Source organism: Strongylocentrotus purpuratus, unplaced genomic scaffold, assembly GCF_000002235.5.
Source record: "Strongylocentrotus purpuratus isolate Spur 01 unplaced genomic scaffold, Spur_5.0 spur5_scaffold_5, whole genome shotgun sequence".
NCBI classification, from domain to species: domain Eukaryota; kingdom Metazoa; phylum Echinodermata; class Echinoidea; order Camarodonta; family Strongylocentrotidae; genus Strongylocentrotus; species Strongylocentrotus purpuratus.
In genome coordinates, this window is record NW_022145611.1 from 21,461,215 (window position 1) to 21,479,166 (window position 17,952).

The 17,952-nt window shown below is 40.0% G+C and overlaps 1 protein-coding gene across 9 annotated transcripts in view; it reads right to left on the reverse strand.

Annotated features, from left to right (window-relative positions):
* LOC583510 (ribosome-binding protein 1) overlaps window positions 1-9,729 on the reverse strand; it is a 48,786-nt gene extending 39,057 nt beyond the window's left edge. For 3 of the 9 annotated variants that reach the window (XM_030998881.1, XM_030998880.1, XM_011662738.2), the window contains exons 1-4: window positions 9,541-9,722; window positions 6,828-7,180; window positions 4,916-5,062; window positions 4,082-4,196 (exon numbers count right to left, since the gene is read on the reverse strand). In XM_030998881.1, the coding sequence (XP_030854741.1) occupies window positions 4,082-4,196; window positions 4,916-5,062; window positions 6,828-7,172 (607 nt within the window). In that variant the 5' untranslated portion in view covers window positions 7,173-7,180; window positions 9,541-9,722. Of the gene's footprint in view, window positions 1-4,081; window positions 4,197-4,915; window positions 5,063-6,827; window positions 7,181-9,540 lie in introns of all 9 variants that reach the window. The other 6 variants (XM_011662735.2, XM_011662732.2, XM_011662737.2 and 3 more) reach the window with 5 other exon arrangements.
* Window positions 9,730-17,952: the final 8,223 nt, after the last annotated feature.

Here is a 17,952-nt window from a genome sequence, read left to right on the forward strand (position 1 = left end):
TGGCAGGATAGGTAATAAACATGTATATAAAGGCAAGGAAATAGGCCAACGTAAAGTGACATTACTCCCTAAAAGCAAATTTCACTTTGAATACTAGTAGATTGGTTGTGACGACGCAAGCATGGATGCAAACAAAGCGATCATGACTCACGAATTGGAACGAAGCCACCCGCTCTTATCAGTAATCAATTAAAACACGGCAGCAAAGCAACATTATTAACATGTATACATTGCGACAGCCATGTGCGTAATAGCGTCCACTAACAGCCAGTCGTTACTTACAGACGGGGGAAGATCTTTGTTAACCGACAACCACATATGAATAGTCTCATTTTAGGGAAAATACTTTTATTCATTTATCTGTTGTCTCTCTTATCAATACACTAGATACATGTAGTTTGTTCAATTTTGTTGTATGTTATATCTCCATTCACAGGACAGGAAAATATTTTGGGTGTAATTAACAGATCACAAATAGACAATGAATGTGGTAAATTAAAGGCCATGTCATGAACAGAACTCTACAGTGGAAGATTTAATTTGCAATGCCCACAGAACTGCCCACAGAATTTAACCCAGATGTAAATATACATTAATTTAGCAACCAACAAGGTACATGTACAGAAACTTTCACATGATACATATACATTTATTAAAATGGTTCCCATTTGAACAATGGACATACATGTACATGTACAAAGATAGTTGTATTTGACTATTAAACATGTTTCCTTCACAGATATTTGATGATTTGAATTTCCTGGGGGTATTGCTATGACTGACTAAGAGGCTGACTGTTGTTGTGGCTTAAATCAGCGTGTCGCTCACAAGGTCTGTGCATTACTAGACAGGAAGAAGGAGTTACACTATGAACAGCAAAGGACAACTATAGACTCCCCACTGGCACCCATACATACATACATGTACATTATAGCCATGAGATAATAAGGAATCTAGCCATGGAGATCCATCATAGTCGGGTCAAATGTCACAGCATTCATAGAAATCTTCTGTGTATTCATCATGCATAATAAATGAATTGTACACTGTAACTTGTTACATTGTATATAATTACATGTATGATACATGTAGTATTATTTGGAGGGTTATGATGAAATAAGTATTTGAACTTTAATTTCCAGAGTGTTTAGAATAACAAAATCTTCATATCATGTAAAATATCCTAATTGTTGGTAATCAAAGCAACCCCCCCCCCCCCTCCATCCCCACTGAATGAGTCGTTTACAAATTGCTCCTACAATATTATGAATATCTATACAAAAAAGATCAATTTTCAATCACAAACTATAAAATTTGGTTGGTTAAAATACAGATTGCACAATGAATTTAACATCTGATAAAAGGGGAATATTTCTCCTTACAACATATCTTTTCAGTATGTGGCAGAACACAAAATAAATTACGCTTCATGTTATTTGATTTGAAAATAAGAACATTTTAGGCAGAGGGAAAAAAAATCAAATGGACTTCTTTTCTTTACTTAAAGATAAAGTTGAGTTCTGGTCATGCGATTGCATTGTGAAAGAGTAATTATAGCACTGAAGTACAGCAATGGTCTGGACACCACATGCCACATCTAGGGTCAGAATAGGTCAAATCTTAATTACAAATTAACACTCCATTGAATGCAGAATTCTCTATAGGAGATTCTTTGACAAAACACACACAGACAACACATCAAAACAAACAAAAAATCCTTGAAGGCACAGGCTTTAGAAATATATTGGACTTCAAAACTTTCCTAAGCAATTAATTGTAATTGATATTAAAATACAAAGAACTTCTGAGCTTCCTGGGTGGAATTTCACGTTACGCTAACTGGGTGGAATTTCAATTTGTAAAGAAGTTTACTGGGTGCAAGCCGAAAATTCTTTACAAATTATAACAATTTTTTTTAATTGTAAATGGAGTATGGATATTTTTAATAGATCAAAGTACTGATGCATGTGTAATTTGTGTATTACTGTAAGTCATTTTGAATTCAATTGCATTTTTCTGACTTTTACCTTTAGAGTTATATGGGTGACAAACTATTTTCATTTTTTTTTTCTTGCGAAAAGCAGAACATTTGAGATTAAAGGTTGCAGATGAGACTGGGAATAATATGACAAGATAGGGTGATCATACATGTAAATCTGTAAAGGTCCCAACAACATGATCAATACTAGTACAATTGATTATAAACTAATCTGGACAAGAATTCATTTTACATACAATGTGTTTATTGATGCTCAGTGATCTAAATCAGTTTCAAATGAAATCTGAGCTTTAAAAAAAATAATAATAAATTCATGTACACAATAGCATAGAATACCCTATTCAAACCTTGTTGCTTGTATCCATGGTAATGTGAGTCTTGTTGATTTAGAATTCCCTTAATTCAGGGTCAATGACAGATCAAACATATCATTAGCTGTCTGGGGATTACCTGAATATCATATGGCTGGAATATGAATGTGAATTCTATTCATCTGAAACTGCAGCATACTCAATAGGGGCATCAAAGAGATCAATTTGTATTTAGTGCACACATCAGTGACTAACTCTTTATGTAAGTACTAGATATGTACTCAAATATTAGTACCTCTCGAGAGTCGAGATGCAATCCAGTTCCTATATTTAAGTCTAATCTGCTCAAGATCTACATCAAAGCTAAATAATACCAGTAGGGGCTCTTAATTTGTTTTGAACTATTGGATCTCCAGTTCACAAGACCACTAACCTTAAACCGTGTGAACCTCCTTTCATGAAAGTAGGACTACTTCAAATATATTACATTCATCATTTAAAGGAAATCAATATAAATCAAATATTATTTTTGAAAATATTTTTACCATAATCTTAGAGGTGGAGGTGAGTTCTGGAAATGATATACAATGATACCTACATGTATGCTCTTTTGTATCGATGAAGAAAAACAAATCAAAATATTTCACATTGTTCTCAGATCTTGCATGAATTTCAAGCAAATAAATTCTAGCGTGAATCTTGTATTGGTCAATCAACCTCACTGAGAATATATACAGAGTCAAACCAGTATTCCAGGCCACACAGACACATACACACATCTATACACACTGGTGTATTATACATCCTCCAATACAAACATCTTAGAAGCACACTTCAATTTGAAGTTCAGACCAAATCTTCTGAACTCATGGAATTAATTTACCTACAGAATCCTCATAGTCTCATGACTATCCATACACACAAGTTAGCAATAGGAACGTCTTTCATCTTATGATACCACACTCTTTAATGAATGCTTTAAAGCCTGTCTGCACTAGTTTGGCCAGGGGATTAGACCTCCCTGCAAGGTCACTGACAGGTGGTTATCTCACCAAATCAGCTCTCAATTAAAATAAGAAAAAGGGGATCATGGGGGACCAACAGGCACTGGTTAGGCATTGATTGCTATATAGAGGGTGCAAGTAGCTATAAGTAGTAAAGTGGAGCTATAACAATTCAAAATCCACATTAAAGGTACTATGTCTCTTTTGCAGCCAACCTCAAATGCTGTAGAACTTTGCAGGAATTATGAATATGTCATGTATGTCCTATCTGTGAAATTTAAACGTTAGCAGTGTCCTCATATTCAAATTATGCAAGGAAACCCGTTTACTTGCTAGACTTCACTGTCAGACACTATTGAGTGACTGACTGGCTTTTTTTTCTTCTTTGGTAATAACATACATGAAAAGAGTTGTAAAGGGTACATGGGCATTTGTCTACATCAATAACCCACTTCTTGCGATGGCCAAGATTAAACTGATTGAATCTTTGCGCGGCATAAAACGTATGACCATTCGGTACAATTGTCTGAAAATCAAGACTATTACTTTTGGGCTTTATAGCCCTAAAGTCGATTTGACAACTAATAGTCGTTATTTTCCCACTTGAAGACATTTTCAAGCCCCAACTTTTTTAGGGAAGTTCTAAATTAGTATTATCTTTCAAATGCAGTTGGAATTTAACTTTTTAATTTTTTTGGCCTGCAAATGGGACATAGTACCTTTAACAAAAAAAATTCATACGATTGAACAAGCTTATAATGTCTTACCTCCATCTCCAGCAGCAGTCCTAGTCTTAGTCTTGGTCTTAGCAGGAGAAGCTTGGGGTGGTGCAGCAGCATGTACTACTGGTGCTTCCCTCTTCTGTACCTGCTCCTCTACAACCTATAAGGTAGTCAGATCATAGACATAATTATGCATGATTATCTCATTATCAGTCATGCAATACTATAAGAAATACAAAGTACAAGTTTAAAACATGTAACAAATACTCAAATAACCTTTCAGAATCCGGTTTCAACACATAAAGTTCAATGTACAAGCAGATAAACCAAACTGAGTGACTTGTGACTGCTATGCATATACATGCAGACCTGCCAACCTCTGGAGTTCAATAACTGTATTCTTTAATCCTCAAAGTTGTATTTTACTGACAAAAGTTGTATTCTTAAAAATAAACAAGGACTGTTACGCGGATCAATGCCTCTTACAGTTCCTACATACATGTGCAGGCAGAATTTTTTCATGGATAATGGTTGATATGCATGAGCCAATGAACATCCCCTCATTGCCAATGTGAGATACTTATAGGATACTTTAAAGGATAGAATGGGCATTTTGCCATTGAAAATGGCACACACAAAATACCACCAAAAAAAAATTGTATTATATTGAGGAAAATCGTAATGTCATATTTGCTTCTAAAAATCGTACAAAATATGACTAAATAATACTGGTTACAAGTCTGTACATTTAATCCTGCAGTGAACAAGTCATATTCCAGATTCCTCATCTAATAACAGTGAGATGAGGCATCCACATGTCATGCATATTTATCTAAAATACGACCATTTCAAATACTTGTTATGCAACATTAACTGTACCTTTGGTGGCTTGCTCTTGGTCGTATGAGTCTCCTTTGGAGGAGCGACAGTTTCCTGAACTGGTGCAGGCTTGGCCTCAAAGATGATCTCTTCAACCGGTGCCTGCTTGGGAGGCTTAGGTTGCTTAGGTTTCTTGGCTGGCTTTACCTTAAAAACATTGATGAAGAAATGTGGCAATATATTTACATGTACATGTAGTTTGCTGTGCAAGCAAATATAGTTTTAGATGCATTTGTAATTACAAAACTAAAAATTGGTTCTGAAAATTCTTTTATATCTCCTGTTATTGGGTGCTTTCAAAAGTAAGTGAAACTCTTATCAATATATAGCAATCATCACTCTCTCTTGATTTGAATTACGATTCCTTGTCGATATTATGAACCGACAACTCTTAGCAGTAATGGATTTGTTGGTTCATGGTAACCCCAACAACACTTGGAACATACTAAGGTGTCTATGAAATCGGTGATTGGACTGTTTGGTATCAAAGTTTTACCGAATCAGAGATGTTCTCTTTCAAATTTTCCAACTAGCAAGGCTCAAATTAATTTTTTGTCCACGGGGGCTCTTCCAAAAAAAAAAGAGCCCCCGTGAGCTCTCTCACGGGGGCTCTTTTAGTACCGACGGGGGCTCTTTTTTTAATACAAATTTTCATTGAATTGGTACCCATGAAACTCCTAAATTCCTTGGTATTTTATCATTATCATTTATTTAAGTCGGCATTTTCCCTCTTAGAAATGTACTTGTTACATAGCTGTTATTGACTTTTATCTCCGTAATGACATTCTCTCCATTTCTTCCCCTCTGCACATAATGTCCTCCTCATTATTTGGAGCAACCTTATTTACATTCTTTCTTTACTTTTGGTTTTTACCATATCCTTCCAAAACACAGGGGCAGATCTAGCTTTTTGCTAAGGATGGGGGGGGGTAACCCAGATACGATGTGGAGCATCGTCCACGAGCCGCGTAGCGGCGAGGCGATTTTTGTTGTTGCTATTTTGAACTCCCGTAATTGATGTGTTCCTGGCATCTACTAACATGCGGAGCATCGTCGACGAGCCGCAAAGCGGCGAGGCGATTTTTTGGCGCTATTTTGAACCCCCGTTAGTGATGTTTTCCTGGCATCTACTAACATGCGGAGCATCGTCGACGAGCCGCAAAGCGGCGAGGCGATTTTTTGGCGCTATTTTGAACCCCCGTTAGTGATGTTTTCCTGGCATCTACTGACATCTACTAATACTGTGTAGGTCTGGACACAATGACACATGATAGCATTTTTCTATGCACAACACATTTTCACTCGGCAGCCCAAGGGGGAGGGGGGGGGGTGGTTAAACCCCTAAACCGCCTAAATCCGCCCCTGCAACATCTTTGGTGATCTTCTTCTCAATATTGATTTACTGGTCAAGTTACATTATTTGCTGATCTTTTAGAATAACCAGATTTCAGAGGATTCACACTTTTCACAACGAAAAATTTCTCCATGTTTCAGTCCTTGCGCGATCGTCTCCAGCTCCAGCATATATTGGGCGTCAGGCAGCGTGCACACCGGTACTACCGGCGCAGTATAGCCATTGCTGACGGCCGCACTACAGCTGCACTGCGAGCTCTGTTGTTTGTATCGGTAATACTCATAGAGATGGGAGAGAAAGCGCCATCTAATTAGTTCCATTTTATTGGTTTAAGGTTTGAAAATTGATACTCAATATTGTGTTAAAGTTATATCAGAAAAGATAATCTTTATTTTATAATTCCACGGGGGCGATTTTTAATTTTGCAATCGCCCTCGTGAACCATCTGACGGGGGCGATTGTGGGGCTCACGGGGGCGAATCGCCCACCGCCCCCGTGTATTTTGAGCGTTGCCAACTAGTAACTAAATTCTGATTATACATTGATGTAAGCATTTACCTTCTCTTCCTTCACAGGTGGTGGAGATGGAGGTGCCTGTTCCACTTCTTCTACATAAGGATCAATGGCCTGTGCCACTTCCTGACGTAGAATTCCTGGAGAGCTATCATGCTTTTCCCGCTCGCGTTTCTTTTTCTCAAAGAACTGCTTGCGCTTCTGACGCTTGCCTTCTCTCTGCTGTACCTGCTCCTTCTCTAGTCGAGCCCGTTGCTCAGCAACAGCTTGCTCATAAGATTTCTCCTGGATTCCAAAGGCGGAGAAAAGATAGACCACAAAGGAGAGTGCCACAAAGCCCCCAAACACAACCAGGGCCAGGGTCTGAGGTTCATACAGATCGACAACCATGATGATCACTGTTTTTGAAATAACAGAAACAGAACAACAATTATAACAATAATTACACAATAACACAACAGACTGTTGCTAAATGTCCAGAATGATAACATTCTAATCATTCCAAAAAACAAAGAAAGCAAATTACAAATAGGTCAAAGTTGCACTTTTACAATTAACATATAATGTCATAATGTACAACCAGACACTTTCAAGACTAGTTTGACAAATATACCTTTGACAAATTTTCCTAAGACGAATGCACGCTAGCTAAAAACCAGTGTGGCGACACTGTCCATGTGTTGTACACTACAATGAATCACTACTTTTATAAAGTCATCAAGTTGGCAATGCGCAATTAGCCTTTTCATATATTGCCATTTTATGTGATTCTGGTCGGCGCGATCAAAAACATATGCACTAAATTACCAGTCCAAGATACCCTGTGGTGATGAGTGGTGATGAGTGTTGACCTTGTCAGGAGCATGAGCACAGGGGAAAAAGATTTTTCAGGGGGTTTTAAAATGGTGTACAGTATTTACTATGTTTGAAAGGTGGGGGAAAACCCAGGCATCATAAACCAGAACGTACAGCATTTACTCTTCTAGGGCATTTTACAGGCTACTATTTAGGTAGACCGAATTTTTCTGTCTCTTTCGTTCGTTAGCCTCTGATTTGGGTAGGTCGGCTCTCTCTTTAGAGACAGAACAGCCCCATACGCTGTAGTGGCCGCGCGTTTGTACTAAGAAACGTTACACAAAACTTGGCCAAACTTAATCCCTAATTTTGATATTTTACCGGATGCGTATCCGATGCATTTAAAGTCCTAAATTAGCTAAATACTTGACTACTTCGGTTCCACTTACCAACTTGACTGGAATAATCCGTTTAATGGTCCATTTTTAGGAAATTATGGGTCAAGATCGACATCCATGAAGAAAATCTTGCAGCCGAGTCTCATTCTTTCTAGTCTACGCCGAAGGCAAAATGATTATAACGGAAAAACTGTGCACGAGCTACGAGTTCGTAATGACATGCACAGTTTTTCCGTTATAATCATTTTGCCTTCGGCGTAGACTAGAAAGAATGAGACTCGGCTGCAAGATTTTCTTCATGGATGTCGATCTTGACCCATAATTTCCTAAAAATGGACCATTAAACGGATTATTCCAGTCAAGTTGGTAAGTGGAACCGAAGTAGTTAAGTATTTAGCTAATTTAGGACTTTAAATGCATCGGATACGCATCCGGTAAAATATCAAAATTAGGGATTAAGTTTGGCCAAGTTTTGTGTAACGTTTCTTAGTACAAACGCGCGGCCACTACAGCGTATGGGGCTGTTCTGTCTCTAAAGAGAGAGCCGACCTACCCAAATCAGAGGCTAACGAACGAAAGAGACTGAAAAATTCGGTCTACTATTTAGGTAGACTGAAAGATTCAGTCTCTGATACCGACCGTTGTTCCGCTGAGATTACATCTGGCTCAACTGGCCGCCTTTAGATCTATGTCAGTTTTATTAAAATATGACCCATACATGTACCAGACCAGGTTATTTCTGTCTACTAATTTAGTAATTAGGATGACATATTTTATCTGACAGTAAACATTTAACATATAGAGTCCAGGGAATAATTTTCCTGGTATCGCATCGCAATTTGCTATGCATTTTAGCATGACTGCTATACAAAATATCTTTTGTGTAGCAGTTTTCTTCCATAGAAATGTACAGAATTTCATTTGAAATATTTATCCATCGGCTGAAATTGCTAATCAAAAAATTTGAGGAAAATTATTCCCTGAGAGTCTAGACTAAATAAGAACGCTGAATGCCTAGAAATGCACTCAATGAAAACCAAAGCAAAGGGCCAGGAGTACTTTGTCAGAATTTATAATACAATTGATAGATTTCCGATTTAAATTTTCAAAGTATTTTTTTCCATCATTGTTGAGTTGAATTTATTGTATTTTAGAGGGTGTCTTGATGTGTTTATTTTCCTTCACAAAAATGACAAAGTATAGTGAAAATGCTGCTATGATTAAGAGTAATTCTCATTGAGCCAAGCCAAACTGCACTTCCAAGTCAACTCAAGCCTCGCCCGCCTGGCCTTAGCAAACATATCGCAGAGCTAGAGTCGCTCGCCGACGGAGCGGCGACGGGCACCAACTCTCTGTACTGTACGTTGGGCTACGCCTACTTCTCCGTCGGCCGTCGTGTGCGAGACGAAGTTGTGTCCACGTCCACGTCCATGATCTTCCCGTGCGACGTACTCGAGCTTTGAACACTGGCAGTGGTACCCCACTGACGGACGGATTGATTTCAGTGATTGTGCATGTGAAGAACAGGTTTCAAAATTGAATGTTTGTAATACAAAATAACTTACCAACAAAAGGAAAACGGTGTCAAAAAGATCGGTAAAAGTAGGAAGCAGTCAATTCAGTAATCAATCCTCCATGAGAATGTTGAGGAATCGGCTGACAAATGCTAGATGTATTCTTTCACTGCAGTGGCTTTACCAATGTCCCCATTCATTGACGTATACAGAATTGAGACCCGGAAGAGTTCGTCGATGTGAAAGCCCAGTTGATTGGTCAATATACAAGTTTGGGTAGTATTTGGACGAATGATAGCGAATATGATAAAATGTGGCCACAGGGTTGCCTGAACCTCCCTCTGTAATTTAAAGAAAATAGTCATAAATATACCTCCATTTATTATTTTTTGTTTAATTATTTCATGTAAAACTAAGGAAATCAACAAATTTAATATAAAGTTCCAAGATATTTCATTTATTTTGAAAAAGGGTCTAGTTTTACGTGTTATTTCAAAAGAAGATTGATAAATGATTGATAAATGGAAGCGCCAACTGCCAACATGGCACTTGCGATTGCATGCGTGGAAAAAGAAGGGGGCGCGGTGTAAGAAATGTTTTGGTCTGACTCTGAGGATTTATTTCATGCACTGCTCTTGTATATTTTCTTCAATTTCTACCGTCGAAATTATTGTTTTTTTATGAATTGTTTAATGGTTACTTTCTCATGTATTACGTACTACTTGTTGTTGATTATTGGTATATGATTCACAAACACTTATTATATTAAGTGCATCACTGTTATTTTTTTTAATCTGTTTTAATTATTATATGTATTGTAAATAAAGTTTTACTTTCAAAAGTCAAAAAAGTCTTCTTCTTCTTCCTCTTTTTCTTCTTCTAGGCTTCTTCTTCTTCTTCTTCTTCTTCTTCTTCTTCTTAAGTTCTTCTTCTTCTTCTTTTTGTTCTTCTCCTTCTTCTTCTTCTTCTTCTTCTTCTTCTTTTTCTTCTTCTTCTTCTTCTTTTTTTCTTCTTATTCATATTTCCCCCGGATGATTTTCCTCGTCCTCTTTCAGGCGGGGGGTGTTCGAGGCTCAATAAAAAGGGGGAGTGGAAGAAAAAGGAAAAGAAGACCCCCAAAATAAGGAGAAAAAAATAAAATAAAAAAGGAGAGAAAGATAAATTTTGAAGAAAAAAAAAGGGAATGAAAAAATTCCTTCAATTCTACTTTGATCACCCCTGCCATTTTTTGTAACTTCAAACAATGGCGTGGGTGGGGGGGGGGGGGGGGGAGGGGGCATCCGGAGGGGTGGATCCAGCCGGCGGCAGGGGAGGGACCAAAGAGTGTGCCGAATTCGTGAGAAAATATTTAGCGTCGAAACAGCCAGCCGGTGAATAAACGGGGGGAGGGGGGGGGGGGGGGTTGTGAGTACTCATTTTTGTTTTGCCCTCGAAAATTTTAAAATCGCAACCCCCCCCCCCCCCTCCCTCTTGAGCATCATAGGGAGGGGGCCGTCTACAAATAAAGGTAAAATTAATGTGTTTTACCTCCCAGGGGAGGGGGCCCGGCCCCCTGGATCCGCCACTGGGGGGGGGGGGGGGGGGGCATGTACGCACCCCTGATTGCACTTGAAGAAGGCGCTCGGTACTCGAGCATGAGAAAATGTTGTTGCTTAATAATAGCAGGATCTCGTTATTTCACGATCCGATCAAAAGCATACTATGACTGAATATTGTCTGTACTGGTTAAAGGAATAAACATGGGGGGGGGGGTAATTGTACATAAGAATCTAAATTTTCATCAGTTATATTATTATATTCGTCAGGCTTTGGTTAATTAATTGCGCCCCGATTCCTTAAACTTTTCAATGGCATATTTGCCGAGGTTCCACATTGAAAGGAACTCTCTGTAACTCGGTTTGATTTTATTTAATTATAATTAAAGCTCATCAAAGTTCCAAATTTAGAACTCTATATCGATTGCAAAGCTCCCTTGAGAATTTTCCCCAATGTAAAATGCATACAAAATTGTGTTATTTATACCACACACATGCAAACAAATTAAAGGAAAGGAATTTTGAACAATTTGGCCTACTTTGATGGGCGTGAGGGGATAGCAGGGGCGAATCCCGGATTTTCAAAAAAGTGGCAGTGCAAAGCTCGAATCCTATACGGCGTGCATGGGAGCCATTTTTTAACCTGAAGGTGCTCTACGGTACATTCTTCACCATTTCTGCTTCTTCTTTTTTTCCGTAAGGCAGCAAAAACAGAAATGATAGAAATACATAAGTGATAACTAAATGTACATAAAAATATATCGACATGTAAAATTACACATAGCATGAGCACTAAGAAAGGGTAAAAGGAGACAAAGGATGACAAAGGAAAAAGGACAGTAGATCGAGGCAGGGGCGTCGCTATACCTTTTTCAGGGGGGTGTAGAGGCCACCGATTACCAACAAAACTAGCCATCAAGTATACCGACAAATAATCCCAATGTCTACAAATCTAACCCTATAAACCCGGGGCCAGGAGCAATTTTTTTTGTCAGTTTCACCCTTTCTGCGCAAAGCGCGGAAACTTTGAAATTATTTTTAAATTAAGTTATTAGAGAAAGAAGACGATTCGTTGTACCGTTCTTTACTCTTAATTCTTGTCTGAATTCAGTTTCCACCTCCCTTGCGAAGCGCGGAAGCTCTGACGTTTCATTAAAGTATGAATTTTAATCCTTGTCTGAATTCAGTTTCCCCCCTCCCGCGCGAAGCGCGGAAGCTTTGACGTTTAGAGAAAGAAGACGATTCGTTGTACTGTTTTCGACTCTTAATCCTTGTCTGAATTCAGTTTTCCCCCTCCCTCGCGAAGCGCGGAAGCTTTGACGTTTCATTAAATTATTAGGGAAAGAAGAAGATTCGTTGTACTGTTTTCGTCTCTTAATCCATGTCTAAATTTAGTTTCCCCCTCCCGCGCAAAGCGCGGCTGCGCTGACGTTTCATTCAATTATTAGAGAAATAAGACGATTCGTTGTACTGTTTGCGACTCTTAATCCTTGTCTGAATTCAGTCCCCCCCCCCTCCCGTGCAAAGCGCGGAAGCTTTGACGTTTCATTAAATTAGCGAAAGAAGGCGATCATTCCCCCTCTCTCTCTTACTCCCAGCCTCTTCTCTTAGGCCCTTACCACCCTCTCTCTCTCTCGTCTCTTTCACCCCGTTTCTTTGTCATTTTTTTTTTTGGGGGGGGGGGAGAGAGGGGGGCGGCCTGGGCCCTTGACCCTGGCAAACAAATTATTAAAAAAAGATGGTAACCACAGTTTCACCCTCTTTTTTTCCATAGGGGGAGGGGGTGTTGAGCAACAACAAAAAGATTGTAATTTTAGTGCTCACTACCCCCTCCCCTGTTGGTCACACACACACACAAAGTTGACACGTTATTAGCCTATATAATTATGTTGAGTTAAAATCATTTGCAAATTTCAGGCTCCTCCCCCCCCCCCCCCCCCCCCCCCCCCCCCCCCCCATTGCAAAATCATGGTTCCGCCCACTGCCTGTCAAGACATTCAGAGTAAGCCAGTCAGTTCTTGAAGAAGAAGAAGGGGGAAAACCGAGACTCCTCCTAACTGCAGTTCTTAGAAATCTGAGTGGTGGAAAGTGTTCAAAAGCAGCCAAAAATAATATATTCGTTTGCAATTCGTTTGCAATATTATTGGACACAGTACACACTCTGATGCGAATTGTTTGCTGTGTCTTTGCCCAACAAAAATAATCATCATGGCGCCGTAATGCGTCCTAGTTTCTTATTATACACCTGTACACGCTTTATATTTTACATAAGATACGTCGATGACTCTGAGCAAGAGTCCTCATCTGAAAGCAATTACATTTCAAAATGTTTTAGCGATGGAGGTAGAAAAAATAAATTTGGATATTATGGACATGGAGGACGAGAGAGAGGGAGAGAGAGAGGGGGGGGGGAGAGGGGGGAGAGGGGGGGGGGACAGAGTGTCAAATAATATGAGGAGTGGGGAAGGGGGGCGAGACAAGTTAGAAAGAGATACGTCAGATTGTGGTATGACTACGATGGTAGTCGAAGCAGAAAACATTGTCTATGCATGTGCGTTTGAATGTAATTGAACCTCAAAGTAGTCTGTATTACATGATTTATGACAACCCCAACCCCCTCCCCCCCCCCCCCCCCCAGGCGCGCCGGAAGCAGTTTGGGATTGGGTGGGCAAACATTAGGGGCTCACCTTCCAGGGGCAGTGACGTAATGAGCAGAAGAAAAATCTGCATCACCACCACTCTTACACGTTACATGCAGGCCCCGCGGAAGTATTAACGATCAGGACGAGCGTAAATTGGCGTGGGGTCCAGGGCCTGAGCCCCGGCAGCTCAGGGTTTTTAGGCATTAAATAGCGGTCAGATAAGAATATTTAGATACCTTATTTGTGACACTGGCAGGTCACTCATTGGCGGAGAGTCCGGGGAGCAGAGCCCCCCCCCCCCGGAAGCTCAGGGGTTTTAGGTATTTAATTAAGGTTAGATGAGCATCCAGGGGCCCTCTTTAAGGCCATTGATGTGGTCCAGGGGGCAGAGCCCCGGAAGCTCAGAGGTTTTAATATTCAACTACGGTCAGATGAGCATCCAGGGGCCGCCTTATAGCCCTTGGTGGGTCCAGGGAGCAGAGCCCCCGGAAGCACAGGGGTTTTAAGTATTTAATTACGGTAAGATGAGCACCAGGGGGCCGCCTTAGGGCCCTTGGTGGGGTCCATGGGGCAGAGCCCCCGGAAGCTCAGGGGTCTTAGGTATTTAAATACGGTTGATATGAGCATCCAGGGGCCAGCTTAAGGGCCCTTGGTGGGGTCCAGGGGCAGCGCTCAAAATACACGGGGGCGGTGGGCGATTCGCCCCCGTGAGCTACATAATCGCCCCCGTCGGGTTGCTCACGGGGGCGATTGCAAAATTAAAAATCGCCCCCGTGGAATTATAGAATAAAGATTATCTTTTCTGTTATAACTTTAACACAATATTGAGTTTCAATTTTCAAATGAAATGGAACTTAGATTAGCGTGCAAGATTTCTTGTTTTATGAGTAGGCCTATTATTACCGATTCAGCTCACAGTGCAGTGCCGCCGTCAGCAGTGGTTATAGGCCTACTGCGCCCTTTATAGTAGCGGTACGTGTGCACGCTGCCGCGCTATGTCTGCTGGAGCTGGAGGCGATCGCGCAAGGGCAGAAACATGGTCATGGAGAAGTTTTTCGTTGTGAAAGCATTTACCCGCTGAAATCTGGTGATTTCAAATGACTAGCAAATAATGAACCTCGACCAATAAATCAATATTAGGGACTTTTAGATTTGCACGATGGGAACGTGGACTGAAACGTGTGACCTCCTCTTAAGGCAGTGCCAGTGCTTAAAAGGACGTCACATGATTGTGACTGCCAGTGCCTTAAAAGGACGTAACACGTCCACGTCCACGCAAATCTAAAAGTCCCTATTGAGAAGAAGAGGAAGACCAAGATGTCGTGGAATGATATGGTAACATGGGCAGATCTACGGGGGGGGGGCGGGGTTAGGGGTTTAACACCCTCCTCCCACCCCGGCCCCCTTGGGCTACCAAGTGAAAATGTGATATTAAAGCGGGGGGATGCTGGAGAGGAGGACTACTAATCTATTTTATTTTTTCATGGGGGGGGGGGGGGAGTGAAGCGCCGTTTTAGCATGACTTTCTTTTTAACTCTTACTTTCACCTATCTCAGATAACCCTAAGTTTTTGGTTGCTGCTTTATATGTAGTTGATAATGCATGATTAAGGTAAAGAGAGAGAGAGAGAGAGAGAACCACCATCATTTTGCAATGGTTCAGGGTTCGTGTAATGTACATTTGAAACCATTTCTTAGCGTCTCAACCCTAACAAAATGGCAAAATTATTTTTGAGGAAAAGCATTATACTGAATTAAATAAAGAATAATAGCTTTATATTGGATCATACTAATACTGATACGGGCTAAAGACAATGTGTTATTTGTATAGAGGTATTCCAAAATGACATTCTGATCATTTTGTTCTGGTATCATAATGTATATACGCATAATACAACTGATCTTTATGATTTCTTAACGTGACATAGCTTCTTTTCCCCCTGCAAACAAAAAAGAAAACAAGGTTATTTAATAAAAGGATCATGCGACAAATAATCATTGTAATTCAAATTGATGCAAGGATTTTTTTTGAATAAGCAATGCTTTTCACCAGAATCTTCTTTGTAAAAACAACTTTTACAAATCTCAGCCATGCAAATCTGCCACTGTGTTGTAAGATCACTTTCAGATTAGGAGAAGTGTATTCTTTAATGAGTATTTTACATTGAATGGAACGTCTCAACTCATAGCATGGCTGAGATTTGTAAAATTTGTTTTTACAAAGAAGATTCGGGTGAATAGCAGTGCTTATTCAAACAAATATTCGCATCAATTTGAATCACAATCATTATTTGTCACCTAATCCCTTTTAATGACCTTGTTTTCTTTCTCGTTTGCAAGGGGAGAAGAAGATATGTCACGTTAAAGACATAAAGATCAGTGTTGTATGCGTATATATTATATACACAGGCCAGTAACAGCTATGTAGCTTGTAAATTTGTAAGAGGGAAAATGCTGATTGAAATGATAATGATGAAATAGCAAATAATTGAGGAGTATCATAGGTACCAATTCAATGGATATTTGTATAAAAAAAGAGCCCCCGTCAGTACTAAAAAAGCCCCCGTGAGAAGGCTCACTGGGGCTCTTTTTTTTGGGGGGGGGGGAAAGAGCCCCCGTGGACAAAAAATTAATTTGAGCCCTGTCCAGGGGGCAGAGCCCCCTGAAGCTCGGAGGTTTAAGGTTTTTATTTACGGTCAGATTAGCATCCAGGGGACCGCCTTAGGGCCCTTGGTGGGGTCCGCGGGCGGAGCCCCGTAAGCAATGGGGTTTTAGGCATTTAATTGAGGTCAGATGAGCATAGTTTGATACCTCATTTGTGACATTGGCAGGTCACTTATTTTTTGTTCTCTCTCTCTTTCTTTCTTTTTCTCTGTAACATACTTTTTCAAAAAGTGAGGGGGGCTCGAGCCCTCGAGCCTAGCCGTTCTGCAGACCCTGACATAAAGGCTTCTAAATAAGCATATTTTCGCCCGACTGTAAATTTGGGAATTTCTAATTTTCTAACAAACGCATAAAAAGGTATGACTTACAAAAAAAATCGAGAAAAAATACCGAAAAATCATGTCATTTCAGCAACATTTTGTAAATCACTGGTATCGAATAAAAAATAACCCCCCCATCAGTACGCCAGCGTTCAGGGGCTCATGTCTTCTCAACCCAAAAATCAGACACGCTTTCCCATTCTCTCTCTATATTTCCACGATATGCGCGTATCGCTATTATAAACACCTCAATAATAGGTGGCATGCGTAATGTTTAGGAAATTTAATTACTGTTAACTTTCCTTTTCTTTGAATGGAATTTTATTCAGGTTTTTATTATTGTTATGTACTATTATGTTAAAAATACAAACCATCTTCACTCCTTTACTGCTTTTTTTTTTTTTTTTGGAGGGGGGGGGGGGGTTGGGGGCGTTTGGGGGGGGGGGCAAAAATGTGTTTTGCCCCCCCCCCCCCCGAACAGTAAACATTCAAGAAAGAAGGAAAGATTAAGTGATGAGAGAAAAAAAGAGAAAGCGAGTTAGAAAGAGAGAGAGAGAGAGAAAGAAAGAGAGACTGAGGGGAAGAGAGAAAAAGAGAGTGGTAGAGAGGAGGGAAATGAAAGTACAAGGAAGGTGCATGAGATTACGACTATAATAAACGTGCTATGAAAATCATAATTGTCCTAATAATTCATGACAGCACAACTGTAGATATCACCTTTTCGCTCTTTAATTGTTTTGTTATTCATATAAACCTTGAAAAGAGTAAAAGATTTACGCGTATAGTTGCTACACATGCAGCCTGATGTTTTCTAATTACTAAGAAAGTTCTCTCTAGAATCTCTCTCTCTCTAGGCTCTCCCTCTCTGTCTATCACTCGAACTCTAACATTCTATCCCTATTTTTTCCTTCCAACCATCTACTCCCCCCTCTCTCTCTCTCTCTCTCTCTCTCTCTCTCTCTCTCTCTCTCTCTCTTCCTCTTTCACCCATGCACCTACTCAATCACTCTGTCTCTGTCTCTCTCTCTATCCCCTATGCTAACAAAATATAGCTACATATATTTTGAAATGTAATTTATTTGCTTTCATAATTATGGCGGCGTCCTTGTATAAGCTGTAGCTGAGAATCATCAATGTATGCATAAACATACATGTAGATTAGATCATGCATAAAGGTGGACGATATACGCATAGAACTGGAAAATACGTATTTTCCATCCAGTTCTGTGACAATACGGCGCCTTACATCAGGGCGTGTCCAACTGAATCTGAGTTTAGCCGATCTATGTGTAAATGATTGGCT